We start from the raw sequence: 22077 nt of genomic DNA on the forward strand, positions 1-22077 counted from the left end.
GACAAAATGAGAAAGCTGCAAGTGTGGGAATTGAGACAGCAGCACATGGAGAATGGAGAATGGAAAATAACAAGAACATGGACTTCAAATATACCACACAACAATTGGGATTGGGAAAGCCGTTGGCTGAGACTAAAGATGCAAAACCAAACAATAAATGGCAGTATGTGATGGTGAGTTGAGGGGTCGTCGGCTTCTGTACATTATAATATTTTTGTGGTTATCAAAATCATGTCTTAGGGTCCGTTACTATGTAACATTTATGTCGTTTGATCACTTTCAGAACACAATGGTTTATTTTATAATCTTTTAGTCATATTATAACTATTTTTTTTATCTAATTATCTATTATATTCATTAAGTAATTCCTTCATTAATTTTAAAAATGAGGTTAGTTTTGGAATTTAGTTAAAATCTGTGTTTATATAAGAGTTAACTACACTTAGATTTTCTCAATAAATACGAAATTACACTTCTCTCCCCAAAGAAATTTTGAAACTACAATTACACCCCTTCAAGAATTCACGGGTTATACTCCCATTTCTTTAGGATTTGAACAAAAAAATTTAGCGCTGGCAAAAAAATTACATGAAGTTTTATATTTGACCCTCGTTTAACATTTTCGTTATATTTTTATACTTATAAAGGATAAATGTAATATATATATATATGGTGTGAGGTTAACATCATTCATTTTGTCCCTTATTATATGTGAATATAAATAAGCAATAAAATTATAAATTTATGTAATTTTTATGATAACTTCAGCATTTTCATCTAAACCCTAACAAATGGGGGTCATGTGTAAACAGTAAGTTTTCAAAGGGGAGTGTAAATATATCTTTAATTTTTTTAAAAAAAATATAATATTATTTTCACCTAGGATTCTTACTAAAGAAAGCAACTCCAAAATAAAATAGACATCCGAAGCTTTTCCTGGTGCGTCGTGCATCCTCCCCATGCTCCGTGAGAACGGCGGTGCCCCAAAGACTTTCGCTTGCTTGGAGACTCACGCAGCACAACCGGCACCAAACTCTCCTTGGTTTTATATTTTTAAAGAAGATTTAAGTGTAATTAATCCTTTATATAATTAATTATAAAATTGTAAATTCAAACATCACAACTACTATAACCAATTCTTCAACCGTCAGCCCAAATTGGACTGAATTGAATTTTGTAGATGTAGAGAGGAATAGTCCGGCCTAGGAATGGAGATAGCAGGTGGTTGTTTCTCGGACACTGCTTCTCAGACCTGAATTTGGTTCAAGAACTCAAGTCCATAGTTCTGGACAATTTACAACCATTTTCCATGAAGTTTCATGTATATATACGTGTATTACTAACCACAACACATCTCCAGTTCTAATATAACCAAAGAAACATATTATACACACAGCCTGAGTTCGAAGCGCAATAAATTTTCAGAAATTTCAGGTAATAAAAGATTCAGGAATATTATTAACGGCAGCTCTATACAAAGGCATAACGAAACAAACCACGTTCCAACATCAGAGTGCATGAGAATTCATCACCAAGAGGAAAAATAAGAAAACATCCATTCCATGAGAATTCGTAGAAAAGAAAGATGCCGGCAGTGGATGCAAGCCATTTAAGAAAAATGAGGATCCTGTCGCATTATTTCCATTTCTTGAACTTGTGCTTCCCAAACATGCCATGGCCATGCTTCCAACGTTTCCCAAACTTCCCGTGTTTGAACTTGCCGTGCTTGAACTTCCCATGATGGCCGAAAAATCCACCGTGATGATAGTGTCCGCCATGTGCCAAGTGGTGAGCCCCATAAGCAGCTGCTGCTGCTGCTGCACCTCCTGCTAGGAGTGCTCCGACTCCAGGACCTTCAGAATTGTTTATTACAACATCAATTAGTGCATTGGGTACAGGACATGATAAGTTGCTAACATGTAGAATAATCGTGAGAAATAAAAAAGAGATCAAGTTGCTCATTCGATATAAACTCAACCATTGTAACTTCAAATTATTCTTAGCCAGCAATATTAATTGATTTTTGCGTGTTATAATTGTAATATTCAAAATTATTATGTGGCGTAGGATTACTAGTTCAACTACATAATATCAATCAACATTAACACTTAACTATATTGTGCATGTATGGCACTAGTAGACTTACGAGTAACATTATCAATAATTATTAGCTAACATATTTAGAGATGATCGAGTTGTTTTTAGATTTAACTGCTCTCAAACGAGCATTTTGCTTGCACATTAAAAAGCATGATAACTTGTTCCTATCAAAGAAACAAGGTCCACGATTACCGTCTAGGTCTAACTACAAGACCTTGTAGACATTTCAAGCCATCATATGCATCATATACTATATTAGCATAACTAAAGTAGTCAATTCATAATGACCAAGTCCCACAGAAGAGGATGCTTCTGCAATGAAAGCAATAGCTAAATGATGAAATGGAAATAAAAGATTTCAGGATCAGATGCAACAAAGGAGATATGTACTATCTTTGGTGATTTATTCAAAAATCAATATGACAATACCTGAGTGAGATGGACCAGGATAACCTGATGGAGGGTATCCATGTGGGGGAGGATATGACGCTGGTGGGTACCCTGCCGGCGGGTACCCATGAGGTGGAGGATATCCTCCAGCTAGAGGAGGATAGCCTGCGGGGGGAGGATAGCCTGCGGGAGGAGGATAGCCATGGGGAGGATAGCCTGGAGGAGGGTAAGCTCCATGAGGTGGAGGATAGTGTCCAGCTCCACCGGCATATGCTGCAAGATTAGAGAACCACCCTTTGTCCTGACTATCTTGATTGCCCCTTCCACCATCCATTTCTATTTGAATTTGAATTATAACCAGACTGACTGTGAAAAAGGGATTAACAGAGTCATGCATCAAGAAGATGTAAGCAGCAAATAAACAATTTTATTGTTACGCTGTTCAGGGCATATTATGCTTAACGTACAGAGAGCATGTACTCGAACTCAGGGACGTTCTTGAGCAATAATTTGAATTTCCAAAGAAAATGAATGAAACAAAGAGAAAGCATAGTTGCGGTGATAAAGAAAGAGTATATCTGGGATACTCAGTGATCTATTATTTACAAATTTGTAGAGAAACTCAATGGTTTTGAGGAACATATAATACTACATCCGAAATTAGCAATTATTTACACTTGACTTTGCCGAACAAACAAGAAATTCTAATCTTTGATGCTTCATAGGCATGTAAACCAGTTAATAAAAGCCAATTCTTGATAGCCTTGTAATCAGACAAAAAGGGATTTCTAATTAATCCGAAACGCTCAGCCCTCAACCCCAATCCCAACCCTTTACCCTTCCTTGTGATCAAACTAAAAGGCTAAATCGCGAATCATCTTGTGAAATACTATCTTATAACATGGTTTTTCTATTTTAAATGATTATTTCTTCACAGATTCATAGACCAATCCCAAAATTAGAGAGCAAGTCTCACAAAATTTTACTAAAAAAACCACCAGATATTCAATATCAGCTGTAAAAGTTTCCAATTTGAAGACATTCATAACCAGATACAGACGACAAAGGAGAAGCAGGAGCAAACAGGGTAAATTCAAGAAAGTTAGCTGTTTTTAGCTATTGATCTGTGAAGAAAAGCATTTGAAACAGGAACTTGAGTAATTGGTAGATCATAACCGAGACAAATCAATAAGCAACAGGCTCTTATGCATGCACAAAAGCATCAAAAAAGAAACCAGGACAGAATTCAAAGCAAGTCCCATCCAAGAAAACAAGAAATCCAACATAATCATCGTCATCATCATGTATCAATCATCCGGGGACGGAAGAACAAAAAGCCAGAATCCATAACCTGAAGGCCCGAAAAGCACAATTCTAAAAGTAAATATCATCAATTAATTCAAGAATCAGAAACCCTTTTAATAAGGAACAAGAAACCATTCAAATTTAGATTTCAACCAAGATTACCGGATGAATTACGCCTATTCTTCCCTTTTTCCTTAGGAAGTTGAAACTTTGTAAAAACAGAAAATCCCTGCGGATGATGTTATTAACAAGCGATACACCTGCGTACTTATCTCTATAATTCACGCGTTCCTTCTACGCGTAATGTATGCTTTATCCGGTGGGGCTCTTCAATTCAGACACAGTTCCGTTTTCCTATCCATAATCTTTTGAAATCATTTCAGACGATGTTTAGATTTTATTTTAATAAAATCGATGGTTACAGAATTAAATTAATATTTTAATAAATTAATAATGTATTAAATTTTGACACGATTAGATTAATATTGACTCTGAAGAATAAAAATAGTGGCTGGAGCTCTCATGTGAAATCAGTAATTAAAATAAAAAGGGACTTGTATAATTATGTTTTGTTATTTTGGAAACGTCCGGAAAAATTAAAAAAATAAAAATAAAAAGAAAGAAAACGCTTACATGGAATATTTTATACATAGAAAAATTAATTCTGGAAATTAGATGTTTAAATGAAAACTGTCCGAAAAATATAAAAGAATAAATTAAATAAATAAATAAAAAACAAGTAAGCTTAGCCTTTAAGCTTACTATAAATAAATAAAAGAAGAAAAAGGAAGGAACCTCGTTCCTTCAATTATACATAATTAAAGAATACAATTATTTGATGCGGCAATTTCGATTCGTTCTGAAAGTTCAAAATTATAGAAGTCGTAGAACACCATCTGGCTACAGAGTGCAATCTTATAATAATAACTACGTACCTATAAAATGAGTCCATATATTATAAATATTCAAGAATTTATACGATTCATGTGTCAATAAAATAGATACAAAATAAGTTCAATATCAACATCTGATATGTGTTGTAATCGTGATTCAAACATAAAAATTGAACAATTTTCAAAATCTTTACCAGATATTACACGTGATTTTCGTAATAAATTCCCACCAAATTTTCGTTCGCTATTCCAATATTTTAAGGTGAATTTTCCTAGAAATTGGACCAATAGATATGCATTGAACGTTTGGTGTACTTTTATTTCATATTACGAGTTATACGTACGTGTGTAACAATTAAATAAGTAAACCATATCTCACCCGTTAATTATAATAACAATAATGCGTGAAATTGTAAACATTATTTCAAAGTTGCACTTATTTAATATTTCAAGTTAGAACTGTACATAAAGCGACTTTGTATTATTAGTAAGGTCGAAATCTTACAATCAATTAAAATATTGTGAATTTTAGCCTCACAAATATGTTTATATATTTACTTCTACAGTAATTTCTTAGGATTTTTTTATTTCATAATATTAAATCAATTTTTGAATTTAAATATATTAAACAATATAATGAATTATTTTTTTTTTTAAGAAGAATAGGTTAGAAGTGTAACGAGGACATAATAAAAATATGCAAGTGGGGAGCAAGAATATTACTACCAAAGAATTGAGGTTCTTAATTTGATTTGTAAGAGGTAGGATGCATGTAATCGTGGAAAATGTTGTCTGGAGTTGATTCAGGCAATAAAAGAAAGTGGAGTGGTTGATGATTGTCGTAAGCAGCTGATGACATCAGTGTTACAAATTCGATTGCAGAGGTTTTGACATACGTAACAAGTTGATATGCGACATAAATTATGAGGTGAGAATTTAATATGTTGTTTATTTTTGTGGCGTGAATTGATTGATTGATTAATTTTTGTGAGTATTTATCTTTTCGAGTTATGATTTAAAATTAATTAATGAATTCACCATAACGTCCTTATAATAAGATAAAATGTCAATCTCAACGTTCCACTTTATAAAATATTACAGAGTAAATTGCAAAGAATTCTTTTAAAATTGTACAAATCTCAAAAGAGTTTATCTAAATTGCAACATGTCATTTTATATATCCTATGCAAAATAGTAAACTATGTACTATTATTCATATTATAATACTATACGATAAATATTTTTCTATAAATATTATAAATAATCCCATCACACATTTTATTTAACATTTATAATTCACCCATTTGTTCATATAAAATTAGCTATTGATGCGCATTCAGTACGTGTGCATCATTTAAAGTTTCGTTGTAATTATAAAGAAAATAAAAACTAAATTACAAGAACTGATTGGAACTAATATTTTCTTAAATATTTTTTTATTATTTTTTATTGTTCTTGAATATAATATTATTGGTAGAAAAATTTAAAGAGACAATCATTTTGTGTAAAAATAAGTATGTTTGAAGATATTTTAATAAATAGAATAGATAAAACGAGCCATCAGATTGAAAAATTGTAATCTTGATTAAATTTGGTCAGATCAAAATTAATTATGAATATAATGCACTTATAAAATAATTGATGTATTATTTAAAAAATATAATCAATACTAATTTGAGTTGAATTTTATGGTCGATATTAACATTTATTTGGAGGACTTGACGTTGTCCCTCATGTCATGTCAAAGGTTGTCTGACTATAGTACATTTTTTCCAAAGCTGGTAGCTTGAGTTCTGTAATGTCATTTCTTTGTACTGTCTGCGACTCTGCAATAATACTGAGGAGAAGTAATGAAGTTGCAAACAAAAGAGAAATGAAGCGTCGGTGTCAAATCTCCCTATTTTACGGTAACTTTAACAATTAATCTAATTGGAGAAACCAACAAATGATGACTTGTTTTCCAACGAATGTGTGTCACTAGAATTACCGGCCATTAACCACCACAAACGCCTTAACTTAACTACCACCTCCGCCCCTGGTTGCCGGTGGAAGAAGATGGTCATGGCCGTGGCTTTGGCTTCGCCGCCACTTCCTCTGCCACCATCACCAATCAAGTTCGCACTATCATCACGCCGGAGCTGCCGTTGCACTTCCACACTCTCTCAGGGTGATCCCATTTCTTCCCCGCCCACCACTTCCACCACCTACCGCCCTGCTGTCATTCTTCCAGTTAACACCCTCTCTCTCTCTCTCTCTCTCTATATATATATATATATATATGTTTCATTCTTCACTACATTTTAAAAGTTTTTTTTCTGGATATTTGCGAATGTAATAAATGGGTTCTCATTCTTTCTTTTTCTTGCAGGGATTGGGGAATAATACAAATGACTATCAGAAATTAGCCCTTGTTTTGAAAAATTATGGGGTTCCCACTGTGATTGCGAAGGTTTCAAGAATTGATTGGCTGAGAAATGCTGCTGGCTTGCTCGACTCAAATTATTGGCGAGGCACTCTCCGCCCTCGACCCGTTCTTGATTGGTAATATTCTGACCCTGCTGCTTCATCTCTTTACCTTTGTCAGAGTATTCAATCTTTCCTGGATTTTATGGCAGGTATCTTAAAAGGATCGAAGAAGCTGTTAATGATGCAAAGGAACTGGCTCAAGGTTTGTAATCTTACTTGCAATTTTCCTACCAGTGTTTCATCCAATTTCATTCATTGTTGTCTGAAATTACAATGGCAAGTGAACCATATGTAACACATTGTAATCAAATCCTTTTCACTATGTCAAGCATACAATCCACATGTTTCCACAGTGTACACATTGGTAAACGGTTGTCTATAATCTGGTCGGAAACATAGCATTTTATTTTTGAGTTCAACGTGTTTCTTTATTTGCCTTCTTAGGTAAAGAGTCGAACTAGGATTATCAAGCTAATCCTTCGTTTTCACCTTTACTCCGTATTTTTGTTTGGTGGGAACTGCAGTTGATCAACGGACATTTTTGTGTTAAACATGACTTATTACATCCATAATTCACGCCAGTTTCTTCTGTAGGTTCAACCTTATCTTTGATTGGGCACTCAGCGGGAGGATGGCTTGCCCGTCTTTACTTGCAAGAATTCGGGATTTCTGATGTTTCCCTGTTGTTGACACTAGGAACCCCGCACCTGTATGTAAATTTTGGTTCTGGACATCTAAAGCATATTCAATTCATTTCCTTGTTTACGTGGTTACTCATGGTTCCACAACACTCTCATTTGCGTTCATGGATTTTGATAGTGGTGTTTTCCTTTCATTTTTGTCAGTGCACCACCTAAAGGCATATCTGGAGTCATCGATCAAACTAGGGGCCTCCTGGATTATGTCGAAAAGCATTGTGCTAAAGCTGTCTACACCCCAGAGTTAAGATATGTTTGCATTGCAGGAAGGTAAATTCGAATTGCTGGTTGAAAGTGCTCGAAAATAGTAAATGTTTTTGTAGTTTTGGCTAATAGTAAATTGCTGTGTGTGTTCTTTTGACATCAATGCTTTTGTTTAGAACAACTTCTATAATTATAGTTTCTGAAGACTGAAAATGATCTGGTTGCTCGATTTTAAACGATGATAATGAAGGTGATCATTTGCATGATTCATGTGTTGTCTCCTGAAACTATAAAAAAACAAACTGATTGGCGCATATGTCAGGTACATACAAGGGGCCCGTCTACTTGGATCTAGTGATGGCAATAGTTCCGCAGCTATAGTGGAAATTGATCAACCAGTTGGTGAAATGACTGCCATTGGTGCATCAGAACCAGCATCTACCACCTTGCAAGCTCGATTTATTGGTCAAGGATATAAGCAGGTAAAAACTGTTGGTTCTGGTACATTCAAATTTCTACTCTGATATGATATTTATTCCATTGCTGAGAAACATAATGTTGTACTCTATATGTGATTATTTTGCACTAGGTTTGCGGCCAAGCAGACGTATGGGGCGATGGAGTTGTGCCGGAGATGTCTGCACATCTGGAAGGTGCGCTGAACATCACTCTGGATGGAGTTTACCACTCTCCTGTTGGCTCTGACGATGGAACAAGACCATGGTATGGGTCTCCTGCAATCGTTGAACAATGGATACACCACCTCCTCAACTAATTGTGTGTCTACGCACTCAAGAAAGAGCAATTACTCGTGCTGACATTTTTTCACTAACTTCACCAGATGTTTGGAGCGGATATATTTCTTGAACTATTGGTTTCTTCTCCATCTAATTGCAATAGTGTATGTTGAAGTTTTATGTGCCCATTGTACTTTTCATTTTTATATGATGCCCATTTTCTCATCTCCATTGGTTCCTTGGCTGTGTTTTCGACAATTGTAAGACATCTTTCATTTGGTCAGAAAAGAACATATTCATGTGGCGGATGAGTCCTGTCTTTTGCAAATGCAGACATGAAATGAGATTCCATTTTGAATGAGGACACAGAGGAGGGTAGGCAGATTTTGTTCTATCACAGTGGAGAGGATTCCTTCCAAATTGTTTGGCTCACAGCTTAGTGATTCCCCTTTTCCTCAGTAACTGCCAATGCAAGATACATTTTTTTTCCTGAGAAAATCTAAACCCTCTAAGAACATTTGAGTTTCGGAATTCACTTCCAGAAGTAGAATAAACAAAATAAAACATCCTACGTGTTTTGTACAAAGACATCAAGCTAGAAACATCAAGTTACCAGTATTCCTGAAACATAGGGTACAAACAAACTTGTGAGCAACACCAGAAAGAGGTTTTAGAGTGAGTTTCAACGGTTACTTGATGAGGGTTGGACATTCCCCACAACAAAGACGCCGACTCAATCAGCAGTTAATTAGCCTTCACAAAATGGGGAGAAAGCAGCTTAGCAATCTCTAGAAACCCCACTTTGTCCTTTCCATTAAACAGTTTCTTGAGCTTGGCATCACAAATGATCTCCTTCTTATTTGATGGGTTCTGCAGGCAAAAATGTCCATGCGACACACTCGCATTAGTCCACAAAAGAACAGAATGAAAATCAAATTCTGATTATGAATGTTTGCATGCTTGTGTTAACTGGTGTATTGCAAAACAGAGTGAAATTGGCGACAAACGAGCTTCATCATCAGAAAAAGCTAGTAGTCGACAAAAATGTCTATGAACTGGCATTAGTCCAGAAAAGAACAGAACGAAAACTGAATTCTGATTAAGAATGTCTGCATGTTTGTGTTAACCAACGTATTGCCAAACAGAGTGAAATCAGTGATAAACGAGCCTCATCATCAGAAAAAGCAAGTAGTCGGCACTTGAAACTAAATAATTAGAATTACAGAGTTTCATAGCCCATATGAGAAGCAACTTGCCAGAACGAAGCACAAGATGTTTGACCAATAGATTGTGAAGTTCAATTTTATTAAACCAAAGAACTTGAGCAGAAAATGGATGATCATTATTTTGTCAGTTAGGCCTCTTAATTAGATAGGTAAATCAAACATCTATGGAACGCTAAGCTCATTACACCAAACCTCGGTCACGCTTTCTTTAGAAGCATTGATATGGTAGAATTATACAGATGGCACATCAACATACACATCGATTAACTAATAATCCAATGTGATTGAAACTACGTGTACATCAAAAGATAGAAGAAGGTTGTCCCTCAGCATAGCTGATACATGTCTTGGGGGCTATATAAACCAATTCTAAGCGATTCTGCCAAGTTAAAAGTGGTAGGCCATTTACTGTTTAGAGATTAACACAGGAGGTTTACAAATTACAGTGTTCACCATTTTTCACTGTATGACAGACTTAAGCCTATTTGGACAGGTAGATAAAGCATATCTAACAGCAAACTCTGAGAAGGGACACATTAACTTGCATGCAAAACTTGTGTAACTTGTTCCTGGTTGTAGTAGAATACCTTATTTTACATGTTCTAGAAAATAGGAGTTGATTCAGCAAAATATCTAGGTTCAGAATTAACTTTTCAAGTAAATACCAGTGAAGTGTCAAATGCCATAAAGTCAACTTTGCATGTCTGTGGCAGCTTGGAAGTAGAATCTTAATCGTTCCAGATTGTTGTTGAGCAAATACTACAGATTGGTTTCCAGGACACAACCAAAAGTACAGTTTAGACTTTATTTGGATGTATTATCAAAGTGTTTTTGGTTGATTTTGAGACAGAGAGATGTTAAAGTACTTGCACCTTATTTGTTTTCATTTCTAGGCCATCTTGGGAACGGTCGAGAACTGACCAGATGATTTGGCCCATCTTGGGAGTTGGGACTTTCTAGACAAGCTAAGACATTTCTAGCTTGTCTTGCCAAGATTAAGATTTTATTTTCTTGTCTTTGCGTGGCCCACTTGCAAAACTCAAAGTTTACTATTCACTTTCTTGGCTGGGAGAAAATACTAGCCTTGGCAAGACAAGCCAGTACGTTTGAGCTTGTCGAAAGAATCTCAATATAGACCAAGACATGTCTTAGCATACATCCCGCTTCGAATGCCCAGAAATGGAAATTAAAAAAAGGGCTAACCTTTTAACTTAAATAGGAATCTTTTATTTTCGCAACATGCTCAATATTGAATCTAAAATTTTGACAGCATTGAATACTTATCGGTCAGCTTCTGTAATGTTATTTACTAATAAAACTTGTTTCTTGAGTCTAAAAATCCCATGAAACATTTATAACCTGTGAAATCCATTTAAGGTCTCAGATAAATATGCCTCTAATAATCTAATCAAGATTCTCCTTGACCAGGAAAAATAATCAAGATAAAGGATCAAAGAGATCGAAGTATGAGACTCCTACTGGTTTAATTTGGAAGTCAACTCCCAACATACGTTTGGATATAGCAACTCAAATCAAGATGACAAGATGTAATTAATGCGAAAAACGGTCAACTTTCAAGAAAGAAGTCACAAGTCGGCTTCAAACTGATACAGAGGATAAGTAGGAGTGAACACACTTAGGGATGCAATATGAAGGAGAGTAGTATGCCGCAATTCAGGAAGGATGAATTAGACCCAATAAGGAGTTAATTGAATCCAATTGCTTGGTCACAATGCCAAGAAAAGGGTAAAGGTACATTATAATACACTTATGGTCCATGATGGCAGACATGCATCCATCTCCTTGCAAAAAGTAAATTTTCTATGAAAATTTTGTTCAAACACTAACTGAAAGTTTAGAAGACACTAAATGTGTTCCTGTATTTAAAGGTCAGAACAAAAGGAAGTCACCAAAAACATGTAAAGCATTTCTATGTAAAAAATCTCAGTTAACATGCAAAATATTGATAGATGAGCATATTTCTTCCTTAAGGGTCTGCAAGAAGAGAATGCATAAAAGGAATAATAAACATTTATAAGCTTCATAATGTAGCATGAAATTAACAAACAAGGAAAGAAATTACATTAACTCTAATCGAATCAAAGGAGTCAGAGCTTCAAGGGAGGCTAAATACGGACATGTTTTACAGATTAGCACATCCCTGACAATTTTGTTCTTGACTTGTAATAATTATTTTATGGAATTTTATATAGCAGTGCAAGTAAAATCACATCTATTTTTTCTCTCTTCCCCCTTTTCTGAATCCCTGAACCACACATATATGGAAATGGTAATAAGAAGCCACCTAAGTTTCATTCAGATCTTAGAAACAAAGAGGAAAAACAGAGGAAAAAGAGCTATGAATAAGTTGACTATATCAATCTGATAAGTGCAGAGTGCAGAAGATAGATCAGAAGTAATATTAGCGCGAGTTAAATAGAGTAGGGGAATATAAACAACAATCGCTCTCAAGTTTGATGGATATAAACAAAGTGGAGTATCCAGCCCACATATCAAGCAAGCAATAATAAAAGATTAGCAAAGGTTCAATATAACCACAAATCCCCACAAACATTTTAACTGTCTACAGGATTCAGTGATCACATCTTAATATTTCTTATGATTCCCAACACAAACCTACAAATAAGAGAGAAGAATACTCACAATAAACATAGTATTAATACATCATTCAAACTCCAATACATAGACATTTCTCTATATAGTTTCTTAATACCATTTGCTTTCCTTAATTGTCAAATATAAAAAGGCCCTTATAGCCAAAAACTACAGGAGAAACCAACCAACTCAATCCAAGAAGATTCAAGATCAAGACTTTTGCTTCAACAAGCGAACCCTAATCACACCTTCAAACACATCCGTTTTCTACTTAAACGCACAAACCCATCAGAGGACGATACAAATTTGAAATTAAAAAGAAATAAAAGTTGCAAAGATAAAAGATTCTTGTAAAAATACCTGGAGATTATGGAGCTTGATATATGCCCAAATTTTCTTAACAGCTTCCACACGAGAAACTTCCGAGGCACCCACTACGCTCTGGAGGGCGAGAGATACCGGCGTCGGTTTCATTATCCCTGAGGTTGAAGCCTTCTTTTCCTTTGGTACCTTGGGTGATTTCGAAGCGGCGGAGGCGGCAGCGGCGACGGTGGGTTTTTTGGTCGAGGAGGGAGAAATGTCGGGTTTGGTAAGGGGAGTGGCGGACCTAGCGGCTGCTAAAACAGCCCTAGAAGCCCGGAAAAACCCAGACGGAGTTGACATTGGTGTGTCTTCTTGGGCTTCACAGCTTGGAAGTTCACGGGGTTGAGTTGAAATTGACGGAGGCGGAGAGGGAAGTGAAAATAGTGAGTGTATGTTGAGAGAGAAGCGCGATAAAGACCGATCCTTTTATTGGTTTTCTCTTTTCTTTTTTTCGAAATGAAAAATTATTTGTACACTGTTTTTACCTTTAGCAGAGTCCAAAGTTCTGATGGCCCTTAAAGCCCAAACATTGAGTCCTCGTAGATGTTGGAATGTGGATTTACCCGAATTGAGCCCAGAAAAGCCCACATCTCAAATTACAAGACAATGTGGAGCCTGTTTGTTGTCTTCCTCTCATCCTCAATTCCTCGAGCAAATGCAAATTCTCTTATCCTTTTATTTATCCCTTTCTGCCATTCCATCTTCCTCCTTCCCTCCCCCCCTCTCTCTCAAACACATACTAGTGTTTGCAGTGACTTCTCCTAGTTCTTGGTATCAATGTTCTCTTGTTTACGCTGACTACATACAATCTTTAAGCAAATAGTCCGCTTCATTGACCGATAATCTATACAAAGCTCTTTGCTGGAAAATAAAGGGAATGATTCTATAGAAAAAAGGCTGTATTCATGAAATGTATGGGAAGTTCGAAACTACAGAAGTAAGCATATGTATGTGATTGAGTGTATTCGAGAACGATGTCTTGTCTGTTGCCACAATTCAAGTGCTCGCCGGACACTTTTGCTGTTAACTTCAAGTCCCAGAGCCATACTTCTGTCTACTCCTGTAAGTCATTTCGCTCTGTGTTATGTGTGCGATAAAGATTGCATCTTTTATGTTGATTTTGAGCTGGGTGAAAATTTTGTGGGATTTAGCAAAGTCGTGTTCTTGATGATGCTGCATTGTTGGCTGTGCTGTGTGTGTGAAAGAAAATTGCATCTTTTTGATGGAGTTGATATTTGGTTTTCATTTTCCATTTCTTTGGTGACTGTTTGCTTTCTTTTAGTCATCTGGTAATGGTATTATTATTGTGATCAATTCATAAAATATGATAATTTTGAATGGGCTACAATGTGGAGGGTTCTTTGGTAATATTTTTTATTTTGGTTTCTAATTTTCTTTTGGTGTCTGAGATTGTAAGTCTCTTTTAACTGCGGGAAGTGGAATGAGATAAATTCAGTTTCTATCTGGTAATGCACATCTTTTTTCATATGTGCTGTAGTGTTTGCGCCTTAAGAGTTATTGTGTTCTTAGATATGAGAAAACTGGAATGTTGGTCCATCAGAAGTATCGATGGTCAAAGTGTATTCTGCATTCTATTGTGACATAAATTTCCCTGAACATTGTGGCTTCTATGGGATTTAACTGAATAAGCTCCCAGCATGTTGGACTGATGTGCTATACCTGTAGTGTTGTATCATTAGTTAGTATGCTAAGACTGTCTGGTAAGTATGTGTTTTATTGTAGCAGAACAATGTGTTTCGTCTTAATTATTGCGCCTGATCCAGAGATCACTCAAACTAAGCTTCCAACAGGTGATAGACATTTGTGCTCTCCATGCACACAAGAGAGATGAAAAATGTAACACGGAAAATGAAACTCACATTACATGAGAAATTCCACATATATGAGATGAATAGTTCTTTCATCTGTTCATCTTTGTTTTTTCAGAACCCTGACATGTAGGTTAACTGCCAGTGTTCCTTGAAAAATAGTTGTGATGCATGGAAACTACAGTTCTAGTCAATATGTGCTTTCGAGTCATTATGGCACTTCATAGAACTTAAAAATGTTTCATTTGTATTGGCCTAATTGTCCAGTGTAGACCTGTTCGTCCTTTTTATACATATTGATATTATATTTCAATTGGCTTCCTGAGTTGGGATTGCTTAAATATTTACACCAAGCTTGCCTTAACTGTGAAAGTTCCTCATGGTAATTGAACCCCCAAACTGTTTTGCTAGATTATTCCATTAATTCTCCCTTCAATTCAAGAAAGCAGTAAACTGTGATCTACGTCTGTTCTCATTATAGATCTCCTAAACATTAGTAGCCGCATCCCAGTGGTGTGGAAATTTTAGTGATATTGGTGGACCTCAAGTTATAGAACCTTTTGATCTTACTTATTTTGATAATTGACTTAAATGCAGCAAAAAGTAGAGAGGCCACCAGTTTCCGGACACAATGTATCTTGTCTACCACACCACCACCGACATTGACAGCAACAACTACAGTACTTGACTTTGAGAAGTTACAATTATCATCACTAGAAGCTATTCCTAATCAAGTACCTGCTGATAGATCATGGTCAACACCAACATCATCAGCAAAAACTGCAATGCTTGACTTGGAGGGATTACCTTCTTTAGATGCTCATCCAATTACAACTGCTGCAAACAAACCATGGACATATGTTGGAGCAATTGCCCCCCCTTCCGAGGTAGGATTATATTTTCTTTGTACATTCTGGCTATCAAATAAAAACAATTAAATAAAATATTGAGTAGAACTTATGTGACCCAAAAAAAAGGCTTTCAGCAGATTCTGTTTATTTCCTGTTGGAAGGAACATTCTAATTCTTTGTTCTGTTTAGAGAAAAAATGGGCAGTAAGCATCAGGTGCAATGATCTGGAGAGTATGAGTCTTAACTTGTCTATGTGTGACCCCTACATGAGAGAGTGCTTTTTTCTATGTCTAATTCTATTTGATTAAATTACGTGTTAGGTTGAAAGTTATATAGCTTTTTCTTACATTGTTATTCTTTACCTGGATCTTGGACTCGATATCTCCCAATAATATAGCTTATTCTATGAACTCATTTCCAAAAAGTTCTTTAATCGCTGTTACCTTCCCTGGACCTTAGCTCAAGAAAAAGAGATAATGTATACCTTTTTTACTACTTAAAGAATTCTTGATAGCACTAGTGAGCTGGTGCCATCATTGTTCACTTCAATGTACATGCAGGTAACTCTTGGAGCAAATTTAGATACAGAGACTCTTCTTACAAGTGAAGAAGCTGTTATTGCTGCTGCTGCATCTGAAGCACTTGCTTTAGCTAAAGCAGCAGTAAAGGTAGCAAAAGATGCCGCCATGATGGTCAGCCATCATAAACCCACAAAATCTAATAGCAGTGCTACAGGGATGTTTGCTGACGTCAATACTCCAATATTTGAGAAGAATCAGCTTGCTCATCTTGCGGAAAGAGTCGATATTAGAGATGCTAAAGTTGCAGAAGTTGGGTTGGGCGAAAATTATCCAGCTGCTCACTCGCTTACAGAATCTGATGATGTGGAGCCTAGTGCTGAGGAACTTGAATTTCTCGAAGCACAACTCTCCAAGAGTATAGCTGTCAGATCAAAGCGTCAAACTGAGCGCAGGGCCAGAAGAACTCGAGCTGCAGAGAAGGCGGCAGCCAACATTGTGTCTGTGAAATCTGGTTCGTCAAGCCGAAAAAAGCGCTCTGCTGTCCAGGATGTAGATTATTCAGACCCTCTGCGTTACTTAAGAGGGACTACAAGTTCTTCTAGGCTTCTCACTGCTTCCGAGGAGCAGGTGTTATCAAGCGGAATTCAGGTAACTATAGAGAAACTTTTGCTTCCTATTCTTTTTTTTTTCTTTTAATTCTTTTCTTTGCTTTGTATTATAAATAATTTATTAATTCTATGGACCTTATTCTATTTCTGAAAACATGCAAATACAACACACAAAGTTTTGCAAACCGGCGTTGTCTTTATATTTGTTGTAATTAGTCTCTTGTTTTGTAGTTCCTTCTCTCTGGATTTTATAGTTAAGCAATGATTGTTCCTTTCTTAACTCAGTACATCGATACTTGGATCAATAAAGAGTTCTCTACCTCATTTTAACACTGGGTTCTTTCTACGTTGACATTTTCTCTATTTGTAGTTTCCTTTTTAACACAATTTATCGTTGCGCCTTGATAGATTGTGAAATTAGCCCTTGCTTTCTGGCTGTCAGTTTAGTATGTTCATGTTCATCTTTTGCAAACTCTGGTGCCCCACCATCCTCTCTGAGATGTGGATTCTTGACAATTAGCAGCTTGTTCATATTCCATATGGAGAACCCAAGAACTTTAATCAAGCTTTAGCTTCCAACTGTTACAGAAACCAAAGGTTGCACAGCTTGTTCTCGTGTCACAAAACTTTGAAATTCAATTATACGGTCTTCTTGAGCAAGTTCCAGTTGGCCTGAAATTGTAAATTGTTTTTCCTCTTGATAGATTTGATCAATTCTTTTATTGCAGAACTTCTTCTTCAATTTGCTAATTTGGTCTTTGTAATTGATGAACCATTCTCTTCTATTTGATCTGTATTTCTTTCATCTTTGTTGGACAAAACTGTTGTTAGATATCACTAGTGAATGTGAGCAGGATAGTCTTGACGAATTACTGGAAGTTCCTTCATCCTTTTCAATTTATGCACTCTTCCCCCAGTGCCCAGCATCTGACCACCTTGAGTTGATTTATGTCTCTGCTTTGTCTTCCTTTAATTTTTATCCTCCATGAATGCAGGTCCTTCTGAAGTTGGAAAGACTTCAGATGGAGCTTACACAACGCTATGGTGGTCAGCCTACCTTTGCCCAGTGGGCCGCAGCTGCTGGTGTTGATCAGAAAACCTTGAGGAAGCAAATAAATTATGGTATTCTCTGCAAAGATAAAATGATTAAGAGCAACATCCGCTTAGTTATTTCTATTGCAAAAAATTACCAGGGAGCTGGAATGAATCTTCAAGATTTGGTTCAGGTAGTCATTGTTTTGTCACATTCCATTCAAACTTCAAGTATTTCAATGCAATAGGAGTCGCAAATGCCATGCATTACTATCTACTCTTGTTGGTACGTTCTCAGGAAGGATGCCGAGGCCTTGTAAGAGGTGCAGAGAAATTTGATGCTACAAAAGGTTTCAAGTTCTCCACCTATGCTCACTGGTGGATTAAGCAAGCAGTGCGCAAATCTCTTTCTGACCAGTCCAGGACAATCAGACTACCTGTAAGAATTCCGCTTCATATTGTCATGATCGTCTCAGTTTAAGAAAATCCTAATTTCCTCGGGATGCTTAGTTCAGTTATAATCAGGAGTTAGCGAAATTATCAACTATACCACGTTCAAATTCAAAATTCTCCCGACTATGTTTCCACTGCTAAAAGAACCCTGCATGGCCTATCTTTCTGAATATAGAACAGCATTCCATTAAATTTCTGAACATTATCATCTGTTCAAAAGGAATGAGGTGGCCTGTAAATATTGTGAACTTGGAAAGGAAGTTTTGTTGTTATTGACATATTATTTTCATGGGGGATAATTCAAGGAAAATACTTGAAAATTGAACCTTCAGAGCTTAATTTACAGCTTTGCTTGGCATGACAGTTCCACATGGTTGAGGCGACTTATAGAGTGAAGGAGGCAAGAAAGCAATTGTATAGTGAAAATGGTAGACATCCCGATGATGAAGAAGTCGCTGAAGCGACAGGGCTCTCAATGAAAAGGCTGTCTGCCGTCATGTTGACCCCCAAAGCTCCAAGATCCCTCGACCAGAAAATCGGGATTAACCAGGACCTCAAACCTTCCGTACGTCCTCCATGCATATCTTTTAATTAAGTTCTTTTACTATCCGTTCCACCATCTCACATCATCCCGCTGGTTTATTTTCTTCCCTTTTTCCTTCAGGATGTGATTGCCGATCCTGAAGCAGAAACGGCAGAGGACCTGCTGATCAAGCAGTTCATGAAACAGGATTTGGCAAAGGTCCTAGACAGCCTAAATCCAAGAGAAAAGCAAGTCGTAATATGGAGATTTGGCCTAGAGGACGGTAGAATGAAGACATTGCAAGAAATCGGGGAGCTTATGGGTGTGAGCAGAGAAAGGATCAGACAGATAGAATCTTGCGCTTTCCGTAAGCTGAAGAACAAAAAGAGAACCAAGCACTTGCAACAATATGTAATGCCGTAACCCCCCACACCCAACCACCCCACCCCACGTTTCACTGATTTAGTCCGGTAGAAGAATCACCTTCATTCTTGAGGCTCGTCGTCGTCTGGTTAATGCTAGAGAATCACGCAATTTCCATTTTTCTCTCTTTCCAGCAATAACATTGTACTATCATGTGAAGAATAGTTGAGATCTTATGTGAATATCACATTTTTGTATTATTACAGACATACAAGGTTCTTTTGGATCAAATGAAGGAAAATCTATTCTTGCATGTACATTAGGACGAAGAATGGGATGGTTTATGACTTCTTATTAGGTTAAATTCCATATTACCCCTTGTGTTTTGTTAAATTAGAAAAAAGGTCCCTTGTATTTTGAAAATAAGCAAAAAATTCCCTCCTGTTTTTAAAACCCCAGCAAGAATGCCCTGATCTGTTAACAATTGACGGGATGTGGCATGCATGTGCGGGTGGTGCACTTGGTTGTCAGTTTCTCCTATTTTGGTCAATATTTTATGTTATTTTGGACTAAAATATCCTTTATATGTTTATATAAGAGACTAAGGCTTTTTTTGGCCTGTTCTTGCATCTTTTTTGCCATTATGACTAAAATATGAAATAAATTATATATAAGTTTATTACTTATTATTTTTTATTTCAAAAACTTTTTAAAATACCAAAAAGATAAAAAAAAAATTATACATATTTATATACATTATTTTCTTATTTCAAATTTTTTTAAAAATATATTTATATTAAATATAAAATATAAAAAATAAAAAATACATTATAAAAATAATATACTAAATTTTATTTTCTAATTTTAGGTAAATATATTTTCAATGGGCGTATTTTAAAGCAAAAAGAATATTTTAAATAATATACTAAATTTTATAAGAAAAATATTTTATGTACTAATTATAAAAAATATTTTATAAATTTTATAAGAAAAATATTTTATGTACTAATTATAAAAAATATTTTATATACTAATTATAAAATTATTTTAAATAGTATACTAAATTTAAATTATTGTTTATGTTAAATATTTTATTAATTATATTACTTTTTATAAATAGTATTTATATTTAAATTAGTATTGTATATATTTAATAAATTGAAATTCTCAATTTTTTTTAATAAATTTAAGATCTAATGGTTAAAATTAATTAATTAGATTTGACGGGCGCTCATCTAATCAATAAGGATCCAACGGTCATTAAAAAAAGAACAATCTGTAATATATAAGGGCATTACGATTATTTTATCAAAAAATTGACGTCGTCAATGGAGAGCGGCAATTGAGTTGAATTTTTCAAATACAAGGGGGTGTTTTACCTATTTCTAAATTAGAGGGGATTTTTTGTTGAGTTTTTAAAACACATAGAATTTTTATGCAATTTAGCCCTTCTTATTATTCATTCCACCTCTCTTGTGTTCGTTAAATTACATGTAAAGTCTCCTAATCTTAAATAATTACATCGATCTCCTTAAATAAAATTAGAATAAATTACGTTGACATTTCATAAAGTTAGGCTAAAATATATCAATTCCTTATGCTTTTTACAAAATTACAGCTAATTTCCTCAAGTTATATTTATAATTATGACCACACTCCTATTTAGAGTCAAAGTAAGAAAAATAACATCTACGTTTCTTGATCTATTATTTATTTATCTAAATTATTTTTATTTTTTGCATATTTATAAAAATTCTCGAAAAGTAAAAAGCAGTGATAGTTTGTATAATAATATTAATATTTTTTGGAATGTATGTATGGTGGTTTGTGGAAATAGTAGTGATATTATATGTATATTTATTTGAAAAGTTGGGATGATTTATGTAAGAAGACAATAGTTGATGGATGTAAATGCAATTATCCAAAATGATATGATTTTTCTTGGGTATTTTAGCTGCTGTGCTGACGGACGTGTGATAGTTTCCATTGTTGTGGCGCGAAAATCACTCTCTCGCTCGCAAAACGGAGAAGGAGAAAAGAGAAGAAAGTTAACGAAATCTCGTCGTTCTGATTTCTTTCCATGCCCCAAAATTCTCATTCTTTTTCCAATCTACCACACTGATTTCATGCGAGGAATTCATCACGCATGCATGGTGAAAAGACTGTGTTTTTAGGTTGTTGTTTTCTCCATCTATCCTTTTTCTGCAATTTACTTAGGCGTGATTCTTCTGGGGTTTTCTTTGTTTGTGAATACTCAGACCAATTCGTTTGGTGACCTGGGAGATTGCATTTGTTTAATTTCTAGTGTAGTAATGATAATCAGCACTTCTTATGATGCGAGGCGTTGGATGATTGTACATGCCAATTCTCTTGATGAAATTATTTAACCATCTTAGAATAAGCACGCACAATGGACACAGCATATGATGCCTTTCTATTTTTCGGTGCATGTTATATGATGTATATATGTGTTTTTTTAAAGTTATTCTCTCTTGCATTGGCAAAAATTTTCCCTTGTTAAAAAGTTTTGAGTTTTTCCTTTTCTCATTGATGCATGAAATGCTAATTTATTGAGGTAAAAAATTGACCAGAATTTACTTTTTCATATTTTGGTTGTTAATGGTCATATGACATATGAAAAATCATACACATTAAGGTGAGCTTCTAATCTTAAATGTAGTCTATGCTATCGGCTCAGGGGTTTCCGGAAGAAAGCTAATGGATTCTTCTTTCTTTTCTGGTGGAAAGCTGGTATTTCTACCTCAATTTGCTATGCAATTGCTCTGACACAATGTTTGATTCAAATTACAAGTCGCAATATATAGGTGGCCAAAAGGAGAAATTTGTATGGTAATCTAGTGGAAACTTCCACTCAGTATCCACAAGATGCCTCTTCAAA

General features: G+C 35.3%; 4 protein-coding genes across 5 annotated transcripts; 2 read left to right on the forward strand and 2 right to left on the reverse strand.

Moving 5' to 3' along the window:
- Positions 1364-4165, reverse strand: LOC105168303 (glycine-rich protein A3). 2 transcript variants are annotated; one of them, XM_011088340.2, is made up of 3 exons: positions 3958-4165; positions 2530-2856; positions 1364-1853 (listed from the first exon to the last, which is right to left on the reverse strand). In XM_011088340.2, exons 2-3 carry the CDS (start codon positions 2822-2824, stop codon positions 1636-1638), a joined length of 513 nt encoding a protein of 170 aa, XP_011086642.1. In that variant the 5' UTR covers positions 2825-2856; positions 3958-4165; the 3' UTR covers positions 1364-1635. The 2 variants fall into 2 exon arrangements, with proteins under 2 accessions (XP_011086642.1, XP_020550026.1); XM_020694367.1 differs by having other exon boundaries at positions 4056-4161.
- LOC105168317 lies at positions 6497-9022 on the forward strand. Its single transcript, XM_011088352.2, has 7 exons — positions 6497-6917; positions 7057-7229; positions 7304-7356; positions 7749-7863; positions 8000-8122; positions 8379-8538; positions 8646-9022. The coding sequence occupies exons 1-7, from the start codon at positions 6744-6746 to the stop codon at positions 8829-8831; spliced, it is 984 nt and encodes a 327-aa protein (XP_011086654.1). The 5' UTR covers positions 6497-6743; the 3' UTR covers positions 8832-9022.
- On the reverse strand, positions 9253-13419 carry LOC105168321 (upstream activation factor subunit UAF30). Its single transcript, XM_011088366.2, has 2 exons — positions 12996-13419; positions 9253-9663 (listed from the first exon to the last, which is right to left on the reverse strand). The coding sequence occupies exons 1-2, from the start codon at positions 13296-13298 to the stop codon at positions 9538-9540; spliced, it is 429 nt and encodes a 142-aa protein (XP_011086668.1). The 5' UTR covers positions 13299-13419; the 3' UTR covers positions 9253-9537.
- Positions 13630-19495, forward strand: LOC105168329 (RNA polymerase sigma factor sigB). The gene is made up of 7 exons (XM_011088378.2): positions 13630-14060; positions 15425-15714; positions 16239-16847; positions 17803-18033; positions 18138-18278; positions 18657-18857; positions 18957-19495. The coding sequence occupies exons 1-7, from the start codon at positions 13973-13975 to the stop codon at positions 19236-19238; spliced, it is 1842 nt and encodes a 613-aa protein (XP_011086680.1). The 5' UTR covers positions 13630-13972; the 3' UTR covers positions 19239-19495.

The sequence above is a fragment of the Sesamum indicum genome, linkage group LG1 (assembly GCF_000512975.1).
Source record: "Sesamum indicum cultivar Zhongzhi No. 13 linkage group LG1, S_indicum_v1.0, whole genome shotgun sequence".
Classification (NCBI taxonomy): domain Eukaryota; kingdom Viridiplantae; phylum Streptophyta; class Magnoliopsida; order Lamiales; family Pedaliaceae; genus Sesamum; species Sesamum indicum.

Bases quoted from the DNA above. Each gene is read 5' to 3' on its own strand.
- LOC105168329 (XM_011088378.2), top strand. From the start codon at position 13,973: ATGTCTTGTCTGTTGCCACAATTCAAGTGCTCGCCGGACACTTTTGCT. The intron at 18,034-18,137 runs GTAGTCATTGTT...GTACGTTCTCAG, and splicing joins ATCTTCAAGATTTGGTTCAG to GAAGGATGCCGAGGCCTTGT. The intron at 18,279-18,656 runs GTAAGAATTCCG...TTGGCATGACAG, and splicing joins CCAGGACAATCAGACTACCT to TTCCACATGGTTGAGGCGAC.
- LOC105168321 (XM_011088366.2), bottom strand. From the start codon at position 13,298: ATGTCAACTCCGTCTGGGTTTTTCCGGGCTTCTAGGGCTGTTTTAGCA. The intron at 9,664-12,995 runs GTATTTTTACAA...TTTTGCCTGCAG, and splicing joins TCAAGCTCCATAATCTCCAG to AACCCATCAAATAAGAAGGA.
- LOC105168303 (XM_011088340.2), bottom strand. From the start codon at position 2,824: ATGGATGGTGGAAGGGGCAATCAAGATAGTCAGGACAAAGGGTGGTTC. The intron at 1,854-2,529 runs GTATTGTCATAT...ACAATTCTGAAG, and splicing joins TCCTGGTCCATCTCACTCAG to GTCCTGGAGTCGGAGCACTC.
- LOC105168317 (XM_011088352.2), top strand. From the start codon at position 6,744: ATGGTCATGGCCGTGGCTTTGGCTTCGCCGCCACTTCCTCTGCCACCA. The intron at 6,918-7,056 runs GTTAACACCCTC...TTTTTCTTGCAG, and splicing joins GCCCTGCTGTCATTCTTCCA to GGATTGGGGAATAATACAAA. The intron at 7,230-7,303 runs GTAATATTCTGA...ATTTTATGGCAG, and splicing joins CCTCGACCCGTTCTTGATTG to GTATCTTAAAAGGATCGAAG.